We start from the raw sequence: 20167 nt of genomic DNA, 5'->3' as shown, positions 1-20167 counted from the left end.
GATTCAACCAGTCCACGCTCTCCGGCTTCTTTGCAAGCTGGAAATTTCCACTGTTTTCATGTCAATGAAAACGAGATGTGAAACCATGATGACTATGTGAAGGCACGGGAATATACAACGATCACGCGGTTTGCATGAAAATCGATTGCAAGTTATACAGCGCAGCCTTTTGCGATTCACGAATTACAATTTGTGTTGCCAAACGGCTTGATCCTACGATCAGTGGTCGTAAAGACATCAGCCTCTGGAAAGGGAAATAGCCAGGTCGGATGGGCCGACCAAGCCTCTTGATTACGGGGTTCCCGCATAGTGACAGCAAGGTCATGCCCACAGCCCCACTAGAGCAAACAAAAAGTCCCTTTCTCCCCGCCCCGCCCCGCCGCCGGCCTACCCGGCAGCAGGTACCATGTGTAATAAGCCTTTGCCGATGGACTCGCTTCGGCACTGGTAACCTGGCACGTTGCCTTCGACACGTTGTCGGGTGATACGGGGTGGGGCGTTATATGGCTGCGTTCCGCAATGCGTCAAAATTCAAGAGTCTGCGTGGAAAGTGGTGTCGCTTACAGCCGATTTTGGTCTCTCAGTTTGGGGCGCTTTCGTAATTTTGGTCTCCCATTCGTGGACGGATTGCAGCTGCCGTCGATTTCCATCTCCTGCAAGGCTTTGGAAAGTGCATCTCAGTGTCTACGGCATTTTTGACAGCGGCGAACTGAAGGCGCACCGGTCCCCGGACGCGAACGCCCTCATTAATTAGGCGGTCGCCGGCTCCAAACCGGTCAGTCCGGTGCGACGGATCCTTGGCTGTGACACGTGTTTCGGGGTGCGTGGCTGCGGCTCCCTGCCACCAGGGTCTGACCGGCGGCGTTCCGCACGGGGTCCCAGCTCACCTGGCCGGGGCAAGGTCAGGCTCGTTGGGGACGGGGACGGCGGCAGATCTTATCCGAGCAAACCAAGGCCATCTGGACGTTATAGTAGTCTTGATGCGACCAGCAACGTCCTGTCATATGCCTCCAGCAACCAGATGGCCAAAGCAGGCTCTTCATAGGCCACAGGCCATGGATAGGAAAACGACAACGGAGTGGAAAGTGAGAACCCTCTCCAGGAACCGACACGACTTGGAAACCATCCCATATTCGTGGCTTGGTTAAAGCACTTCAAAAACTCCTTCACGCAGCAATGCTTGAAACCTCGAAGGCCTGAAACTTATGCGATGCGTTATTAAATCAGAACGGCGGCGGGCTTAAGCTGGACTTCTAAGAATCTTACGACGGTCTTCCTATAGAGCTAGTTCCCGGGTAACGTCACCAGTTTGCCGTGGGCGATCGTATGCCAATATCAGACTGTTTTTGGCTTTGCTGCTTGGATAAGGCTGCCTACGAGACCAAGTCAGGGATTTTAATTGAAAGGCACGTAAAAAATTACCTCCGAGCTGTTCGTTGGCCATCCTCAGTGTCACGGCAGTTCATGAGACACGGCACAACGTCTTTTTTCTGCGTCTGGTCATCCCTCCGCTCCCTCCAGAAGCGGAGCAGCGACCAGACGAGACCGGGGTGTCCCGTTCGCACGGATGACGAGCGGCCAAAGGCGGAGGTCGGGGTCAGGAGACGGGCACCCGGACCGCTTCGGGCATTTCCAAGTTGCGTTGCGCTGTCAGGGCCGCCCCACGTCCAGTTCCGAGAAGTTGCAGGACACCGAAATCGATACCCCGCGCCGGACCATCGCTCCGGACGTCCCCGAGCATCGCTGCGAGCTGCCCGGCTCATGACCGCCGGGCAGCTTGGGCTCAGGTTGCAGCTGCCTCCAGATAAGACCCAGCCGAATCACCGGCGCGAGCTGTGCTAGGCAGCGGCGTCGGAGCGGCCAAACGGTGGCGATACATGTGTGCGGTCCCTCGCCCAGGTCCGCCAGCAAAGCTGCATGGCGCAGATCTCTAGCTACGCACCTCAGTCCCAGCTCATCTCTAGCTCCCGTCACAGTTCCAGCTCATCTCTAGCTCCCGTCACAGCCACAGCTCAGCTCAGCTGTCTTCAACGCTCCTCAGCGCCAGTGCCCAGCCCAGCCCCAGCGCCAGGCCCCAGCGCCAGCTCCGCGGCGGCGGCGCTGCGTCGCGGGCCGTCAGAGGGCGGACGTGCGCGGGCGGCGGCGACGGTGGCGGCCAGTGTGGCGCCGACAGCGGCGCGGCGCCCTCGTGCTAGGCTCCGCGTCGCAACCATGGCCGTGCCTTTGCCCAAGGGCGCCGACTTCGGGCGCAACAAGCGCACGCGGCGCACACTGGTGATGGCCGTGGTATTCGTGCTGTACCTCGTGCTGGGCGGCATCGCCTTCCGCTACCTCGAGACGTACCCGAAGACGCTGACTGTGCGGCAACCGCGCGCCGCATGGCATGTACTCAGAGGTGAGAGCGCCAACCGCCTCCTCCTCCTCCGCCTCCTCTTCCGCTCCTCCTCCGCCCCCTCCTCCGCCCCCTCCGCCCCCTCCGCCGGCGGCACCTGACAGGCCGCTCCGGCCGGCCCACGCTGCCCAGAGGTCCTGGCGGCGGTGGTGCATGGGACAGAAAATCGGCAAGGGGTGTTGGAATCGTCAGGAGTGTTGCGGGTTTCGTCTCGTTAGAACGGGCTTTGTTAATATGCTGGGCGAGAAAACAGCAGTGCGAGCTACGCTATTGTCGCCGATATTTACTCAGCTCGCCACGCCATTCAGCTTGATAACATTGTTTTCCCTCAGGCAAATGGGCCAGTTTGTAGCCACCGCAGATGTACCTATGTATTCAGAGAGACGGCACTGCTGCACACAAAGACGCTTGGTAGCTGACGAGCAGCTGACCTGTCGTCTGCTTTGTGCGGCCGACACGATATCTCGACGCATTCCGGTTCAGAGCGTGATAAGATATAGGGGGTGCAGACGCGTACGGTGTCAGCACGCCCGCACAAAGCGATTTCATAAGGAGGTGCCACCTGTACTAGACAGAAGTGTCTGAAAAAATGCTACGAATGTCACGCATGAGCACATAAGCATTCTCGAAGCGAATATTCGACATATGAAGATTTCAAAGCAAGCACGACATAGGACGAAATAAGCTCACTTATAGCGAATGGTATGCTTTTGCGTGAAAAAGACTGCTCTGCACAACGCAATTGCCCTACTTAGTAAATATGTACCTCAATACGTCATTGTTTGGTCACTTCACGGAGCGTTTGTATAACGTTGAGGTGCTACGAAACCAGCCGTGTGAAATTGTCACCCTAGCACTCACATGTAGGTAGTACTTCAATCGACCAATAGATGGCCATGGCGGTGCTGGAAGCGTGTACTGCAGCCAGTATCGTTATGCCCTCGTGTCTTGGCTCTTTCTCGTGGTTTTCTTACATATTGATTCGTGAGTTCAAGATGTTGACTTGTATACGTACGCGGCTATAGCGCATTTCCTTACTTGTTCGCTGACAGGTCTTGTTTCCGCAATGCATTCATGTCCCATTTCTTATTTTATGCAGCACAAACCGTGATTCCGGGTTGCACCGTGCATAGCCTGCTCATCATTGATTGAGAGCCAATTGACGCCCATTTTATTTGAACATCGGGCTTACGAATGTCAAATCTGAAGGACTCGACGACTATACTCTTCTTGGCCTTGAACGCCGCATAGTCTATGGGGTGGCAGGATTTTAATGACGTTGCTATGGCGTCATGCATGCCTGGACAGCCCTGAACTAGTCCGCACAAAATGGCCAGCACATATTCGCGGGCGTGAGGCTCAGAAACTAGAGTGGAATTTGAGTAAACGCGGGAATGTGCGGGATTATATTTTGACTCGGAAATACGAAAACTAAACGCGTCAATGAAGTACGCGTATGAGAGAATAACCACTACGACTACCCATGTTGGGAATATGGACATCGTTTTACGAGCGTCCATGCCATAAAGCGCGATGCCGACCCTGGGGTCGCAGCTTGGTTTGTAAGGCGCCGCGAACGCTGACTGATAGTGGCAGACGCATGGAACTCGGCGTCTCGGAAGCAGAACTGCGCTGGGCGGTGGTGTGACCTGCCGTTGACGGCCCATGCCAGCTGATAATGACGTCACACGTGACACGTTAGTCCTCCCGCGACAGTTTTCGTTCAGTTGGAAATGCTATGCTGCGCTGCTGGGATGAGAGGTCTTGCCATTGCAGCTAGCTGTATTTGTCAGCGGCTAAGTCCAAGAACCATCTCCAGCAGAACGTAGTCTAATTTACGCAAAAACGACGATGCGAAATACATTTATTTGTTATGGGCCGTCGGCGAGAGCTAAAGACTTGTGAAAGCCATCGGATATCAGTTTCGGTCATTGCAAAGTCCGTACTATTTTATAAGTCTATTAAAAACCTGCTGTCTCACGCTCCAATAGCTTGGTCAAGACCTTAGAAGCTACGCTGGGCTGTGTCAATAATCTCCTCCCAATCTGCGCCATCACCAGGTGGCGCAGACTATACAACACGTGATGCAGGCGACCTGGGAACACGTGACTGGCAATATTCTTTCGGTGCGCGGTGCTCACCCTGCATGGCATAGCAATGGAGAACTGACCCGCAGGCCCTTCAGCCATCATGCAATTCAGATTTCTGCCACGGCCTGACGCCGGCTATCTCAGACGGTTGGTAACTGGGGTATGGCGGTTGCCAGACGGCGTGCCGCTCGACCCCGGCCCGTGCCGAACGCGGTTCAGACGGCGCGCGCCACGACCCCGGCCCGTGCCAAACGCGGTTCAGACGGCACGCGCTCCGACCTACCCCGTGCCGAACCGGGCCAGATGGCGCGCGCTCTGACCCAGCCCGCGCCGAACCGAGCCAGACGGCGCGCGCTCTGACTCACCCCGTGCCGAACGCAGGGCAGACGGCGCGCGCCCCGACTCCGACCCTGACCCCGGAGTAAATGCTTTAAAGACCCTGGATACCTATTTTGAAAGACGTGTGGGAAGATATCCCGGTAAGATGCAAATGTTCGGTAAGCCGAAAGCTTCGACCACCCGACTTATTATTGAATACCAGCGAGCGTGCTGGGAAGCCTTTTCCCGCACGCTCGCGCTAATGCTGAAAGAGTACTATGACCGTTAGCCGAACATTGTCTTAGCATGCGGCTTTGTCATAACTGCATCTTTGCAGTATGAAACAATATCGCAATGCAAAGAACCCAGGTCATGTTGGCGTGGCCCTCTTTTCCTTGTTTTTTTTTGTCAGCGATGTTTGACGTAGCCCTCTCAGAACACATTGTGATGTTCTCCGGAGCGATTTGTGCAATTTCATTCAAATTGTTTTCAAAATAAATAATCGAAGGCTGACGATTCGTGAAAGAGTTTTCCTCATAGTCATAAACCGTTGCGTGCGAGGAGGCCATTTCAACTTGCTCGGTTGCGAAGTGAAATTAGTTGCGTCTCAAAATTTGTTGCGGGCTTCCGAGTAAAGTTCGAAGAGCAAAGTTATACCACGCGCTCTTTCGGCTTCAGTGCGTAGCGGTAAACAACGTTTCGCTCTGGCCTTTTTTATTTTGTCGATATCTCAATTGTGGAAATGTTTGTAGTCAGCAAATGCATTACGTCACCCCTTCCCGGTTACACAAATATCCCCCCCCCCCACACACACACATCGATGGTCCAGACTGTCTAAGCAGGCTACCATTCGATGACAGCAAAGGCAACTACTAATTAGATCCCAGCCAGATTTGTATTTGAGCCAAGCGCTAAGGCAGACATGTTTTGTCTGGTAACTGGATCGGTCATATACCCAGGTTTAGAAAAACTGATACTCCGAATCGCTTGGGCAAATATATGAATCAAGTCCTCATGTTTAGGCATTCGAATCAAAGACACAAAGACACGAAATGAAAGCGTTGCGGTACTCGCATTAAAAGATGATACTTGAAAAAATTGCTTCAGCCTGGCATTTGACGGTCATTTTTGCTGCCGCCCCTACAATAATCTACATTATTGTTAGTATTTATAAAAGTATGAGTACGTTATATCCTATTGAAAATATGTGCATTGTAAGTAACTGAGCTCTTGATTTACTAGTTGCTAACATCATTGTTAACTTTTTAGTAACACTTTGCAGCACTAAACGTAGGAACTCACATTATTACAATAATATCACAGCGCATTAGTTCCCTTGGTGCGCTCGCTGCGCCTAGGGATTGGTCAGGACCCAATGAAGTCTTTCAGGGCACGTTTGGTACCACCATCATATAATACACGAAACGAATGAATAATTTGTTGCAGCGATTTCACAATTCAAAGAAAAAGCGAGCAGGCCAGTCTAAACTTCTCAGAGCCTATCCAGGATAATTTTTCTCTCTACGGAGAGCCCCACTTTCTTACGAGAGCTTAAGAGGAGGTCTTTTTGTCTTGGGTCGTTCTTTTCTCTGTGAGATGCTCAACGTCGACAAAGTGATCTCACGTGAGAATGCTAGATCGTCTTCATGTTCTCATTGGTCGATCATGGAGACAATCTACCATTCTCGAGTAAGATAAGTTACACTGACGCCGAGAATCTTGCAAAAAAGAACATCCCGAAACCAAGAGATCTCCTCCAAGGTCCTCGTAAAATGTGGATTTCTGCAGAGACCAAACCGACGCCCGTATGGTTTCTGAGCACTCTCGACGGTTTCACCCGTTTTTCAGTCATCATATTGAAAACAGTTTCAATATGCGGCTATATTTCTGCATCTCCATCGAAGTCCACCAGAGACAAAAACAAAAACATTCAGATCAGCGTAACAGCACGAACGAGTGTGGTCACCATAACTTGGCCCAACAGAATGGCGCATCCGGATAAGAATAATAGGAAAACGCATCTCAGCTGATCTACGCATCCCGTAGCAAAACGACGCGTCTCCGTCGACGAACACCGGAGACGCGTCACAGCACAATGCCGTATCGTCGGAACGCAGCACAGCAGAACGGCGCACCCCACAGCTGAATGACGCATCTCACAACAGAAAACGCATCCTACAGCACAGCAACGCATTCCATAGCAGAGCGACGCATCTCCATTGACATACACTGAAGACAGAAACCAAAACTTCCAAATCCGCCTTAAAAACAACCTTGCGTAGTTATATCACAGCACAGCAGATCGATGCGTCCCAGTCAGGACGACAGAACACACTCCACAGCAGAACGGCACATCCCAAAACAGTACGACTCATCCCCATGGACATACGCTCGGGATCAGGTTTCCAGATCTGCCACAACACAAACTCGCGTCGACTACTAACGTCATCACAGTACTGCACAGTCACTGGGCCAGTGCGTCATCACCACCGATCGACAAGTTTCTCTGTATCCTCTTACTTTATGTTCGGCCCTTTGGTCAGAGTCCAGCACGACCTGCGCACGGCACCGCAATCACGCACCTGCAGCACGAAATGTTGCAGGAGACGCTGGCTCGGGCGGCGCTCGCCCTGCCCCAGTTGCCGAGCAAAGAATGTGCACGATACCGGCCACTGCAGAGCGGCAGCCACTGTCCCCTGCACCTTCGCCACCGTCACCTCCTCCGCCTCCACGGCAAAGCGGTCTTCCGGCCAGACCACTAGCCTCGGCTGCCGGTTGTTGTTCCCGAGATAACTCGGGACAAGCCAGTGCACAGCACCGAGGTGCCCACAGCAATCGCATCTGACGAAAAACCCAACAGCGAACTGCTAAAAGCTAGATACGAGTAATATTTGACATCAGCTCCAGCTAAGGCATGACTGGTTACAAGGCCCACAGCCAGGATTGAACGTTTGCCGGGGGCGAGGGGGGGGGGGGGGGGGGGGCTGGACAACATTGACGCCTGGCGTTGCATTCTCCGTACGCTGTACAGCACCGGCCTCGCAGCTAACATCTGGCGTTGGTCAACGGGCGAGCAAAAACGACCGCGCACCGGAAAAATGGTGCTTTCAAACTATTGAAAAAATTAACTCGCATGCGTGTAAAAGGCGTCCTAGGTCGTAGATTTTACCAGCGCGCCATTCAGCCTGATGATCAGAACGGATTGGCCCGCACAGCCTCACAAGCTGGTGACGTAATGGCGTAATATTTATTACGCGTGCTACTGAAACTGCTAAATTCGTTCAGGGAATCAGCCTCGAAAGTTCATGGCCAAAACATCCTGTTCAGGGCCTGAAGGGCTCTTCCGACCTTGCCCGTGGTTTTTAGTAGCTGCCATTCTGGCGACACGAGTACCGCTCCGCCTGGTCGATCTGGAGACCCTCAAAGGATACATCATGCACTACGTGGGTCCCCTCCCTGGTACGACAGGTCCTTCGACGGGTGTACCTGGCATCGGATCGACACAGCTGCTCTCACTGATACAAAATGACCCATAAGCGGCGTAGGGAGTCCAATAAATGGCAACGATACATGAGGTCGGCTTATCGGTCCGTTGTTGAAACAGCACGGAGGTCCTCTCGTTCGATAATGGGACCTCTGGATGACACAAGGCTTTTCCACTATCTCAGTCGTAAAAGTGAACCCTTGCATCGTCATATGTCTTTTCATTAAGAAATGGTCTCGAATAAACGCAAGAGGCCTCTCGACATTTGGGATCCCGTAACCGTCCCTGTTGAGAAAAGGCCTCCGACCGAATTCGGGCCCGCTGTGGACACAGGGCCTCTTTTTAGACACTGTGGTCCCCTGAACAGCACAGGGTGCTCTTCACTATTTCAAAGGCCCAATTGATCCAAGAGGCCCTCTGATTGATATTTGCAGGCCCGCCCTTGCCCATGCTTGGGAAAGGGCCTAATAAAACTTAGACCGACACGGAACCGACTGCTCGGTATTTAAGGTCAGTCAGCTCATTTAGGACCCATCCTGTCTCAGGAGCCCCTGATCAGTGTAAGAGGCCCTCCGACTAACATTTTCGGGTCAGGTCTCCGGGCTGGCCTCCGTTATATATGACCTTCGGCCCGCCCTTCTGACCCTGTAATCGGGGCCGTCGTGGGCCCCGTGAGCGTTAGCCTTCGGCTCCTTCTGGAAACATAAAGGCTATGAGTCATTTGTGGTGCCGCTGGAATTTTTGGTCACGTGCAAATCAAGGTTTCGCTTCCCTTTTTGGTGCCTCTGCAATTGGTGCCTCTTGCAAATCAAGTTTATGACGTCCCCAAAAGAAAAGCCTTGGGTGGGCTCCGCCGAAGGGCTCATCCAGCATTTTGTGATAGCGGAAGGCAAATAATTGTGGTGCCCCTATATTTAGGCCCATATGAAATGAAGGCTTCGTGGCCCTTTGAATGCCCCGCTTGACTTTGGTGCCCTTAGAGGACAATGCTATGGCGCCTCGAAATCAATGCTTTGGTGTCCCTGCGCCGAACGGCCGTCCGAGGATTCCATCAATGGAAAGGTACGGGAATTATGGTGCCCCCCGGAATCTGTTGCCTGTTGAAAATAAAGGTCCTGGGCCATTTGTGCTGTCAACTGCAGTAAGGTGTCTCTGGACAATGCAGACTATGCTGCCCCGAAATAAGTGCTTTGGGGCCCATCCGCCAGCCGCATGACTGCCAAATTTTGTCAGGATGAACAGTAAAGCAATTGTCGTCCCCTGGATTTTAGTTCCTTATAAAATAAAGGCACTGGGGCTTTGAAATTTTTCGCTAGGACTTAGTTTCTCTTGAAATAAAGGGTTGTGGTGTCCAGAAATGAAGATTTGGTGCCCGGTCAACCTGAGATTTTGGTGCTCCCTCGAAGCACCAAAAACCTCGTGGACCCTAAGGGGAGGGGTACGGCCCCATGCCCCTTCTGGATATGCCCCTGCAAATGATCATATCGCTGCTCTGGTGCAAGGTCTTTAATGATGCAGAGCAAACATTAATACGAGGGAGGACAAACTGCGACTGACGGAGAAAGCAATCAAAATTCCCCGTTCACTTTCACCTGATGGGGCTCATCGCAATGGTTCTCAGCTTGGCGAAAGCCCCAAGGCTGCTCCGTGTCCGCTTTTACTGATCCTCAAGTCGTACTACCCTCAAACTCCGCAGAAACCTGGAACATGAAATAAAACGCGCGGCTTTCAAACCCATGACCAGGAAGTTACTTCCACCGACAGGAATCACAGGGAAAGTCTTGGGACAAAAGCGAGCTTTGGGATACACGATTTGCCAACCCGCCTGTAAGACAGTTTTCTCCACGCATAACACCTCATGCCAAGGACAGCTATTTCTATTTGACCTGAACCTGTTTAACGTCATATCAAACACTGTAAATTTGCGCTGAAAAATAAACGTAATACAAAGCATAAGCCCTGTCGCGGATTCAATTAACTCCTGGTCCTTTCCAAATAAGGACAGACCCGAGGGGGGGGGGGGGGCGGACCGCCGTCTCGGACCTGGGTTTTTCGTTTTTCACCACAGATGACAGAAAGTTCCCGAAACATTTAGAATCGCCGTGACGCGCACTCACCGAGCTCCGTGCTCCTCCCTTAACAAAATCATGGCTGCGACCCTGCTCGCCACCATGGTGATATGGGTGATATATGGGCGTAAATTAGTTCACCAGCTCAGGTGACGAGACCGACCCCCACCGATCAGATCCACCGTTGCCCTGACCAAAAAAGCTGCCTTCCCCACTCAAGTCATGGTTGGAGCTGCTCTGGGCATCCCCTCGACCGGTCCGCCACGTCTTGTAGATTTGGTCAGCCATATCAGCTGACCCCTCCCTTGCGATCGATTGCAGAGCGACACGCCGACCATCAGCCAACCAGTCTTGTGCGTCGAAATTGCAAGGCATTAGTAGTAGTGTGCGTCACAGCCTAAGCACGGGAAATGTTCAATTACCATTAAATGTCTCCGGCTCCTCCGGCTTCCAGAGCCGGCGGCTGCAATCGGTACACGCTGGCGAAAGCGCAGGGCGTTCTAGGATGTTCGACGAAAGTAATACGACAAGAACGTGTCTACCGAGGTCACTTCAGGCCGCCGTCATGGAACAAAATTGCTTCCAAGTGCAGTAATTAAGTTATATGACGTTGCCATCTGATACCTGCAAAGTGGATGCAAAACAGTGTTGTTCTTATCACCAATTTATAAAAAGAACTGTAACTTTTTCAGGCTTGCCGCAGGAAGGGTGGGTAGTTCTTTATGTCGCTTGTAAAGCGTTACATTAAGAGCCTCCTGTGAAAATGACTTTCCCTAAAATTCTCAAAATTTCACATGACTTCCGACAACACTAAGCATTTACCTGCATGCAACTTAGTTAATGTTCAGGTTAAACGACAGTGTAACGCTGTCACTGTGATTCCATTACGGCGTCACCTTTAAATCACAAACGCATCGTGAAGTGCATGCATTTTTGTGGAGATGTCACTGGTGACAGTATACTGAGAACTCTGAAAATCGTGAATAGTCTCAAAGTGTCTGTGGCGGCAAGCAGGAAACCTTGCAAAATTAAGGGACAGTCTCAAAGCCTCCGCAAGAGGGATGTCGCTCTTTATGGTCTAATGGAGTAACAAACTGGTCTCAGATGAGACCACGCGGCAAGAGGTCTCATCCTTGAGATCGGGGAGCATCCTCCAAAGAGAACTTCAGTGCGAGTTCTAGTAGTTTTCAATGAATAATGTGGATGAAATACACATATCCATTTCCTGTTATGTCAGCCTGGCTGAGGACGAATGGATTTATATGGATGATACAAATTTTTCCAAGGCTGTATATGTGCATCAACTATATTTAACACATGCCTCATTCCTTTCTTGGCATACTTCTCCCGCGGCTGCCTCGGTAGTTTTTTTATAAAAGTTCGGTGACGTAATACGAAAATGAGCCGCATGAAATTTATAGTAATCAAATTGGCACATTTGTATTCCTTTTTGTTGTATGAGCTCCGGCACTGCGCATGATCGCTTATACTCCTTTCTCTCAGATTCTTTGGGAGGAAAACAGTGCTTCTTTCCCGACATTTCAAGACCCCATGACCCAATTCTTCGGGCTGTACGAATATGAGCTCCGAAACAGCTTCCTTGATTGGCCCCTTCCTCGCATTTCACTGCATATACGTCACCATACGGCTCAAATGAGAACCGACGCAGTCAGCCCAGGCCACTTAATCATTTGGAAGTGCGTCGTCTTGGTCAAAGGTCAGGGCTCGATCCTGATCCTGATCCAGATCCTGCCGGCTCGGTCCCTATCACATGCACGCTGGGCCTTTCTTTCCTGGTACATCACGATCCGACCTCATCTTATTCTGCCCGTGGACGTAATTGTTGTCGGAAAGCACAATTGGACAGGGTGGCACCGGGGCTAAGTAGGCGCGCATTTACATTATTACTTCCCATACCTCTACCCTGGGCGTTGTTTCTCTGTTTCTCGTTGTAACAACTGAAACGTTCTGCTACGCCGCACTTCAAACTGAGCTGGACATGGAGAGGGCCGAGACTCTACGTCGGCCTGGCTGACATTGGTTATCTGACATTCACACAACACCGCGCCTTTTCGCCATGATAGGATGAGGCAATTTCCGAGTGCATCACATGCAGTTTTCTCAATTAACTCGGCCATGCCGTGGTCACCTTATCAGCTGCGTGTCTTCTGGCCCGACCCGCTGTGGCCGCATACGGCCATTTCTTACAGGTCCATTCACTTACGCGCCCGTTCCGGACGTGAGCATGCCATGCCCGGTACATTTACGGGATAAGAACGAGAGCAAGATGGCGGACCGGCCGGCCTCCATAGGCCATAGCTGCCGCAGCAGTGAATATTCCGAAAATACTCTGGTGAGTTCATCCTGGCACGTATTTCACCAATCAGCTAGATGCGACGACTTCTGAAAGCTTTGAACAGCTGACTTTTGGGAGTAATGTCCTCTCACGACACTCTGGTCTGGTGTATATCGAGACTATTTGACACTGGCAGGGCCGTGTCCAGATGGGACGGGTTAACGCTGATCATGCTGTCTTGCTGTAATGCACACCCTTGACATTGGGCTTGAATTGCATTGAATACAAAGTGTCACAAAAGTAGCTATTTTGCGCATACACGTCAAGTTTGAATGGAAAAATCATATTCTATGGTGAAACATTAAATATGATTCAAGGCAAGCAAAATGAATGACTTTCTGGGATCACAGCTTACGCCAAACAATACTTGTGGCATGGGCACTGACCCCTGCCATCCGATCGTGCAATGCCAGGTCAACGGTAGAATTTGATAACGAAAGCTTAACGTGCCGCAGTGTTCGGCACTGTTCGTCCTATTCTCTGACCTCACCTGACGTTTAACGCGGCCGCTCCGACCGGCTGTCGGCTACATATGTCAAGGGCAAATAGCGAGTACCTAAAGCAATTCAAATCCACCCTGCTTCTGGCGGGTGACTCGGAAGTGAGGCACCTTTTCACCTGATCTATAAGGACACGCAAAACACGTAATGCAAATGTTAATCTAGTGAAATATTTCGGCAGATTTGTACATCTAACGTTTGTCCGATGGATGCGAAAACATTTCATGCACAAGAAAACAGAACATTCAATGATAATAGAATGGCTAACATATGACAATGCAAGGACGATGCCTCTGAAATATGGATCCACAAGGGCAGCAAAATACATACAGTGACAATGTAGTCAGCCCGTTTGGCGCAAGTGTTCTCACCTTTCATAATAAGGGCCACTTACCGACATGATTGTTCAATGATTTTTGGACTTAACCGGCGCGTCGACTACTGCGGTAATTTTGCGCTGGCATTTTTGATCATGGAAGGTTCAGGTCACAATTTCACGAAATGCTTTCATAATTTTTTCTGTATTTTCCCAAGACGCTTGCTCAGTACTTCTCCCCGCATTCAGGCATGGCACGCAGCGCATTACAACCGCGGTCGGTGCGGAAATGAAGCCCGATTGCGTTGCTATGCCCTTGTTTTATGACGCGCGGCGGTGGTCGCAAAACCCTTTACGGACCGAAAGAATATACTCTCCCATACAAATAGCCAAACATAGGGTGCATGTGATGCACTGCATCATTGGTGGAGCAACAGCTATCAAATGCAAAGGCGCATGGGTTCCACCTCCCCGTTGTAATCGGACAGGCTTACCAATGCAGGTCTCTGCGGAACAGCCGTTGGTTTAGTGAGACTTCACTGTTTCACAGATCTCCGTATTTATGCCGATATTTGTACGGATCTCACTACATTGGTGTATAAGCCGTCATCGGTGTGGCTTAATGTTAGATACATCATTTTTTTTTCTGTGTGGCGCCTTTTCGGTAGGATTGGGGGCGTTTGCTGGCTGTTGTTTGATATTGAAATTGGGTGGGGAGATATTCGTTGCATTGGAATTTATCTGCAATACGGTTTGCATTACGGGTGATGGCTTGCGGGTTATTGATAGACGAAAACACGTCACGCTACATAACGAAGCTGATGCCAAAGTTCCCAAGACCATTCACAAGCTTATCCTGAACTAAAAATATTAAAAAATGTCAGTGATGTCGTGAGGTTTATTTCAAGCCACGGATATGCAATATGAAAATATTGATAGCACTGATGGGAAAATAGCACCCTAAGAAATGTTATTCATGCGTGCTTGAACAAGCTTTTCTATATTTTCCAGGAGGAATTCAAGCATGCCGTTATAGTTCCCAGAAATTAGGAAACGTGTAATCCGTCATAGATGAATGCAGCTAGCTGCACCGACCTAAGTACAGAGGTATGCACGTCTTACGTAGAACAATACATAAAACGATCATCCACGCGCAAAATCAGCAATATACCATCGTTTTGAAATTTCTGTACACCCTGCGAAAACTACTTTCATACAAAACTGTGAGCATGCCGGGTCAAGGTCTGAAAATTGAACATCGGCGAGGGAGAAGTTACTAGGCCAACAATGCGTCAATGCATAGGCTCTGCCATTTGGAGAAACCGGGGAACGCATCCCCAACTTTGCGTAATTCTTTTATGACGCTTCATTCGATGGAAACGCGTCGCAAAAGCTCGACGCACCACCATTGTTCGACCCGTGGCGAAGCCGCTACGTCAACATCCTCGCAGAATGTGAACAATGAACGCGGTAAAAAATGAATGGGCTTAGAGGCCATCCAAACCCAAGGTTGTGGACAGTCATGAATACCTCAGGTGGCCTTAAAGCACCTCTTGCTGGTAAGTGGTGGGAAGGCCCGACTCGATGCAATTTGAGCCCGCGCATGTGTGACAAGCCATGCAGCGACGACTTAAATATGCCTCAACTTTGAGTGGGCAAACAGCGCGGCATCCGCAAGAGTTGCACGCACTGGTCATGGGGTTACCGCCCAGTTTCTTTACGCTTTACGCTGTCAATTGAATGCGAAATTAGCAGGGTACGTGTTACACCCTGTTTTACATTCGGAAGCCGGCAACCCTGCCCAAGTTGTCAAGTCGACAGGTAATTCCTAACTTGCTCGAGTGTCCAACTCGGTTGAGTCACCGTCGTCTGGGGCGAGTTTCAGCATAGTGATGCGTCGCTTTGCCTTGTTTTCAGAGTACCGGCGAATCCAGGACAACAGTACAGAGGAGTCGGGGCCCAGCTGGTCCACGCTGAAGACCTCCGCACTCTCCAGCTGCGAGGAGGAGGGCACCCACCGAGTCGGTAAGAGGGTAAGCTTACTGGCGGAGCTCTATCGCCGCAGACGACGCGCAATCGCCCGCTCTGGCCAATGATTGTCAGACGCTCGGTTTTAGCGTCGATGTAAACGGTCTGCATTTCACGGAGTGAAGTCGGCTTGCATTTCAATCGGCTACACAAGACACTTCGTGGTGCCATCAGCCGCAAAGTCGGTGAGCACCGAGACCTGTCGACGCCGTGCGCCGCTGGTAGCCCATTGGCATTCCAGCGTGTTCGGGTTTCACGGAGCAATTCACTTACACTGGGCGTGTGCGGCATGATCGAAGGTCAGCCGCGCCGCCCTGTGCGGAGTACCGGCCCGCCTGGCTGACCTTCGGAGTCCCATCCCCTGTGCGGAGTACCGGCCCGCCTGGCTGACCTTCGGAGTCCCAAACCCTGTGCGGTGTTCAGAGTGTCGGGAGAGGACTTCCAGCTGCTCTTCGGAGGGCCTCGGCCACGCTCATTTATTTAAGAGGCGAAGGAATGGGTGCTTCGCTTAAATGAATGGACTTGTGAGTGACTGCGCAGCGGACACGGATGAGCTGGTTGGAAGAGAGAGAAGGCGAGGGGTCTTTTAGAGAGTGCGGTGAATGTGCGTGAGGGATCGGGAGAGTGGGTGAATGACAGGTTCACTCCGGATGATTGAGGGAGTGAGTGAGTGAACGAATTACTGGTTGTCGCAGATGAGTGAGTGAGCAAATGACAGGTTGGCGCGGTTGACTGAGAGAGTGAGTGGGCGGATGAGCGAGCGTTGACCAAAATGCAGGTAATGAATGTGTGAATGAATGAATGTGTGATCAAGCAGTTGCGATTTCGTAGACTAATTGCCAAAATTACTGGATGACTGTTTGCATGGGAGCTCATTCTCCACACCTCGTCAGAGCCGACGTCCGTTCCACCTCCCGTCTTCCGTTACAGAGGTCCTGCTCGAGTCGTATGGCCTGACAGGCGAGCTGGACACGTTGGACGAGGCTGTCCAGCTGTGCGGCGACGGCGCCTACCAGCTGGCCCAGGAGCAGCGCGACGTCCCCTGGAGCTTCATCGACTCCGTCTTCTTCTGCATGACGGTCGTCACAACCATCGGTGAGCTCCCTGAGGCATGCTCAATGAAGGACGAACGTAGATGTCAGCGGTCGAATGATGTTGATGTTAATGAATGAATGTTGATGCTGATGTCCTCAATTGTTTGCAGCTTTGTGATTGTGTTCAAGGCAAGGCACGCCTACATTCTCACCAGCATTGACCCGTGCGCCAAGTGTGCTTCTTTGCCATTTCAGATATCAATTTCTCAACACACAGATAAGGGCACTGGTACAAGGAGCGGCACACCTAGTATATTTGGTCTGAGGCTCCCCCCTCTCCCTCCTCACAGCGTCGGTACACGTTATTCCGCATTCCTTGGGCAGCCGACGTCATTGACGACGGCAAGAACGACAGCCCGAACAGAAAACGGGATGTTCAGATTCAAGGACAATTAGGCTAATTTTACGCCCGTCGCCGGCTGCAGGTCGGCTATTTAGGCTTCATAGGCTGCTGATGTACATAATCAGGCATGCAATGGCACAAGCAAAGTAGCTGCCGGGCCTAGACTATGAAAGTAAATTATTGATTGGCTATGCACATAAATAAAAACTATGCAATGAGATAAACAAAAGTGCACGTCAAAATATAGAAAGAAATCACGGATTAACTAAAAATGAGCCGTCACCTACTGCAACATGACCATGCAGGTCGGGGAAAAGTTATAGCTAGGGCCAGGTCAGGCTCACATTGTCTCGATGCAATGCATGCAGGTCATACTCTCAGGCTGCAATTTACTGTTTCAAACGCAATTTCAGCCAGCCACACACACACAAACACATCAATACAAACCCACGTGCAAATGAGAAGTACACGTTATCAACTTTGCACTCGGTGCTTTCGGGCACACCAAACGTTTCGCTGGATCCACGTCCGGCTTTTGTGGGCGGCTGCCTCAGCCGTGCATGGCCTGGCTGCGGCCACCTGAAACTGATGGACTTCCGAGGCGGCACGACGGTCCAGCGTGCGGGCGCAACCCGGTGTTGTGGGATCCGGCGTGTGGTCGCCAATCAGCCCCGCGGTGCGACCGGCACGTACCGGCGGCGGGGCGTGCTCAGAGCGTGCTGCGGGCGTGCTCGCCTCCCGTGCCGAGCGCCGGCCTTGTCACGGCACGTCCGGCACTGCCGCACGGCACCGTGACCCCACCCGGAGGATAGCTGCCGCCCGGAGCAGAGGACGGCGGTGCAGGCGAGACGCCGCCGCTCGCCAGGGGCAGCGCCGGAGTCCCTGTGCCATGTCCAGGCGGCGGAACGATGACAAATGCTTTAACGTGTGGTATGCACTGGGATTCAGGTTATGAAACGAGACCGTAAAGTTGTTTTTTCTGGAAGTTTTTATGACACCAGTCGCCAGGCCAGCCTTTTTCTGAGGCTTACGTAAGTTAAGGTATTTTTCCAGTAAGTTGCTTGTCAAAATGTAGGACGGGTAAAGACGTCCTTTGCACACTGCAGCATATTTAATAAAAGAAATGACCAATGCCCCGACATTGGCTCAATATTTCATAGTGGATGTCAGTTCGCCGCACAGCCTCTTTACAGATATGTCGAAATGGGTGCCGATAGCGCGGTGGGTAATCTACGAGTCTGGGAAACCAACGATACGAGGTTCGATATCTCGCGGCGCGCGCCCTTCCCGCCAGGGTAGGAGGCAGGCGACGCCATATCGCCCCGGTCACTGAGTTCGCTGCAAAGCTCCAATGACAGCTATACCAAATTCACCGGGCCGCCATTCGAACGTGACTGTTGTCAAAGGTCCTGGGATTACGAGCTTGTGAGCGCCGCCCCGCCGGGATGCTTATCGCCCCGCTAAGAATGAACAACTGGTCACATTGGGAAGGGATCTTAGTCTGACCCCGACGTCCGGCAGTCCAAACAGCAGAGTTCAGGAGCAGTGAGACGTAGTCTTCGTCGTGGGACGAGCGAAGGGAGAACAGATGCCATCATCACGTGGATGATACGTGATGACGCAGTCGAGAGACGTGAGAGAACGTGAGTTGTCGCCTTGAAGAACTTATTCTATACCTTGTCAACGTAAGTATTTCTTGAGTTGTTAAGTGCGTTTGCAAGGAACATTGTGCATATAGATAAGACTGTAGTAATAGCCTTATTCCTCGTATAAAAACGGGGATGGTGGATATATATATATATATATATATATATATATATATATATATATATACATGCGTTGATATTACGGCTACACACCTTTATTGAAACTAAATGCATGTACTGATTTTCCCGTTTCGATAAAGACATAGAGGCGAAATATCAACGTATCTATCTCGCCATTCTTCTGTTTTTTTGTGAGGAATGAGATTATTCCAACGACCTCGTCTTTAAAGTGCTCCTCTACCATCACCTGGAAGTAGCGCATGCGGGGACACGAGACAACCGACGGCAGCAGACGGGCGCTGCCAACTGCTCTGGTGGCCACTGTGCCCCGTTGCATTTCACAATGCCAGAATACAACCGTGCTCTCACAAAACGAGTGTGTGCAACCACCGAAATTAAGTAACGACATGAGGCCAACAAAACTTACTTAATCACAAATGAAAACCATCTAAATGAAGTGTTAATACGTGCAGTAAAATTTCAGTAAGTGATATCAGCAGGCAAAGGCACACTTATGCTTGGCACCCGCGCCCACCTTCACCAGCTATTGCTTAAAACATGGCAGGCTCTTAGCCTGACAAAACCGATAATCGACGAAATAACGGAAGTTGGAACTGTTTACACGCTCGTTGGTCGTGATCATAGTGTTGTGAAACACGCAAATATCGTGCAAGGAAATCGGTTATGACAAGTTGCACCACACGCCTTTTCAGTTTCCAAGCCCGATATTTCTTGCCTTGGACCTCACCGTGACGCATTCGACTCTGGGTTTGGAGACGAGGACGTTGACCGCCACCACCGTCGCACCGACGGGGTCGACGTGTGCCGAGATTGCTCTGTGACTTGTAGATGGTACATCTGCCGACATGATTTCGCGTCGTAATCATCTCTAAGTACTGAAATCTGACATCGATCCCTAAAACGGTCTTAAAGTGGCGGATCCATGATTTTCGCACACTAACGCCTGGCAGTTTGTCAACATCGACCCAGATCTTTGGCAGTCCGATCGTCCGCTGTGCATTTTTCAGAATGCGATGGCTTGATGTGTTTACGCCGCCCGTTCGTTGACATCTGGACCTGGCTTCGATCAAATTGTAAATTTTCCGTTTTCCATGCCAATCGAATGGGGAAGATGAAATTATAGTGATAAGGCAACGTTGCAAGGGAACGCCGCCTGGCCAGTCAGTACGAATGCAAAGTCCTTGAAAATATTGCGAGACTGCTTTTAAATCAGTGTATTTCTCGTTACTGAAATTGCACCGCGCATCGGAATGCATGATGCAGATGCGTAGGTTACGAACGGTCCCCGCGCAAGCGAGCGGACGCAAAGGTTACAGATACAAACCCATCGAAGGTGTGCCTACCCAGAGCTAGCCAGCGGCCGCCGAGGCTGTACCACTTCCGTTCGGTT

General features: G+C 51.2%; 1 protein-coding gene across 1 annotated transcript in view; it reads left to right on the top strand.

Moving 5' to 3' along the window:
- The first annotated feature begins 2172 nt into the window (after nt 1-2172).
- The window catches only part of LOC119114578 (potassium channel subfamily K member 4), a 36370-nt gene continuing 18375 nt past the window's right edge, over nt 2173-20167 (top strand). Inside the window, exons 1-3 of the mRNA XM_037238668.1 lie at nt 2173-2395; nt 15443-15550; nt 16484-16648. Coding sequence (XP_037094563.1) covers nt 2212-2395; nt 15443-15550; nt 16484-16648 — 457 coding nt within the window. The 5' untranslated portion in view covers nt 2173-2211. The remainder of the gene's footprint in view (nt 2396-15442; nt 15551-16483; nt 16649-20167) is intronic.

The sequence above is a fragment of the Pollicipes pollicipes genome, unplaced genomic scaffold, assembly GCF_011947565.3.
Source record: "Pollicipes pollicipes isolate AB1234 unplaced genomic scaffold, Ppol_2.1 Scaffold_266;HRSCAF=296_pilon_pilon_pilon, whole genome shotgun sequence".
Classification (NCBI taxonomy): Eukaryota; Metazoa; Arthropoda; class Thecostraca; order Pollicipedomorpha; family Pollicipedidae; genus Pollicipes; species Pollicipes pollicipes.
This window is presented reverse-complemented; position numbering and strand designations above follow the sequence as displayed.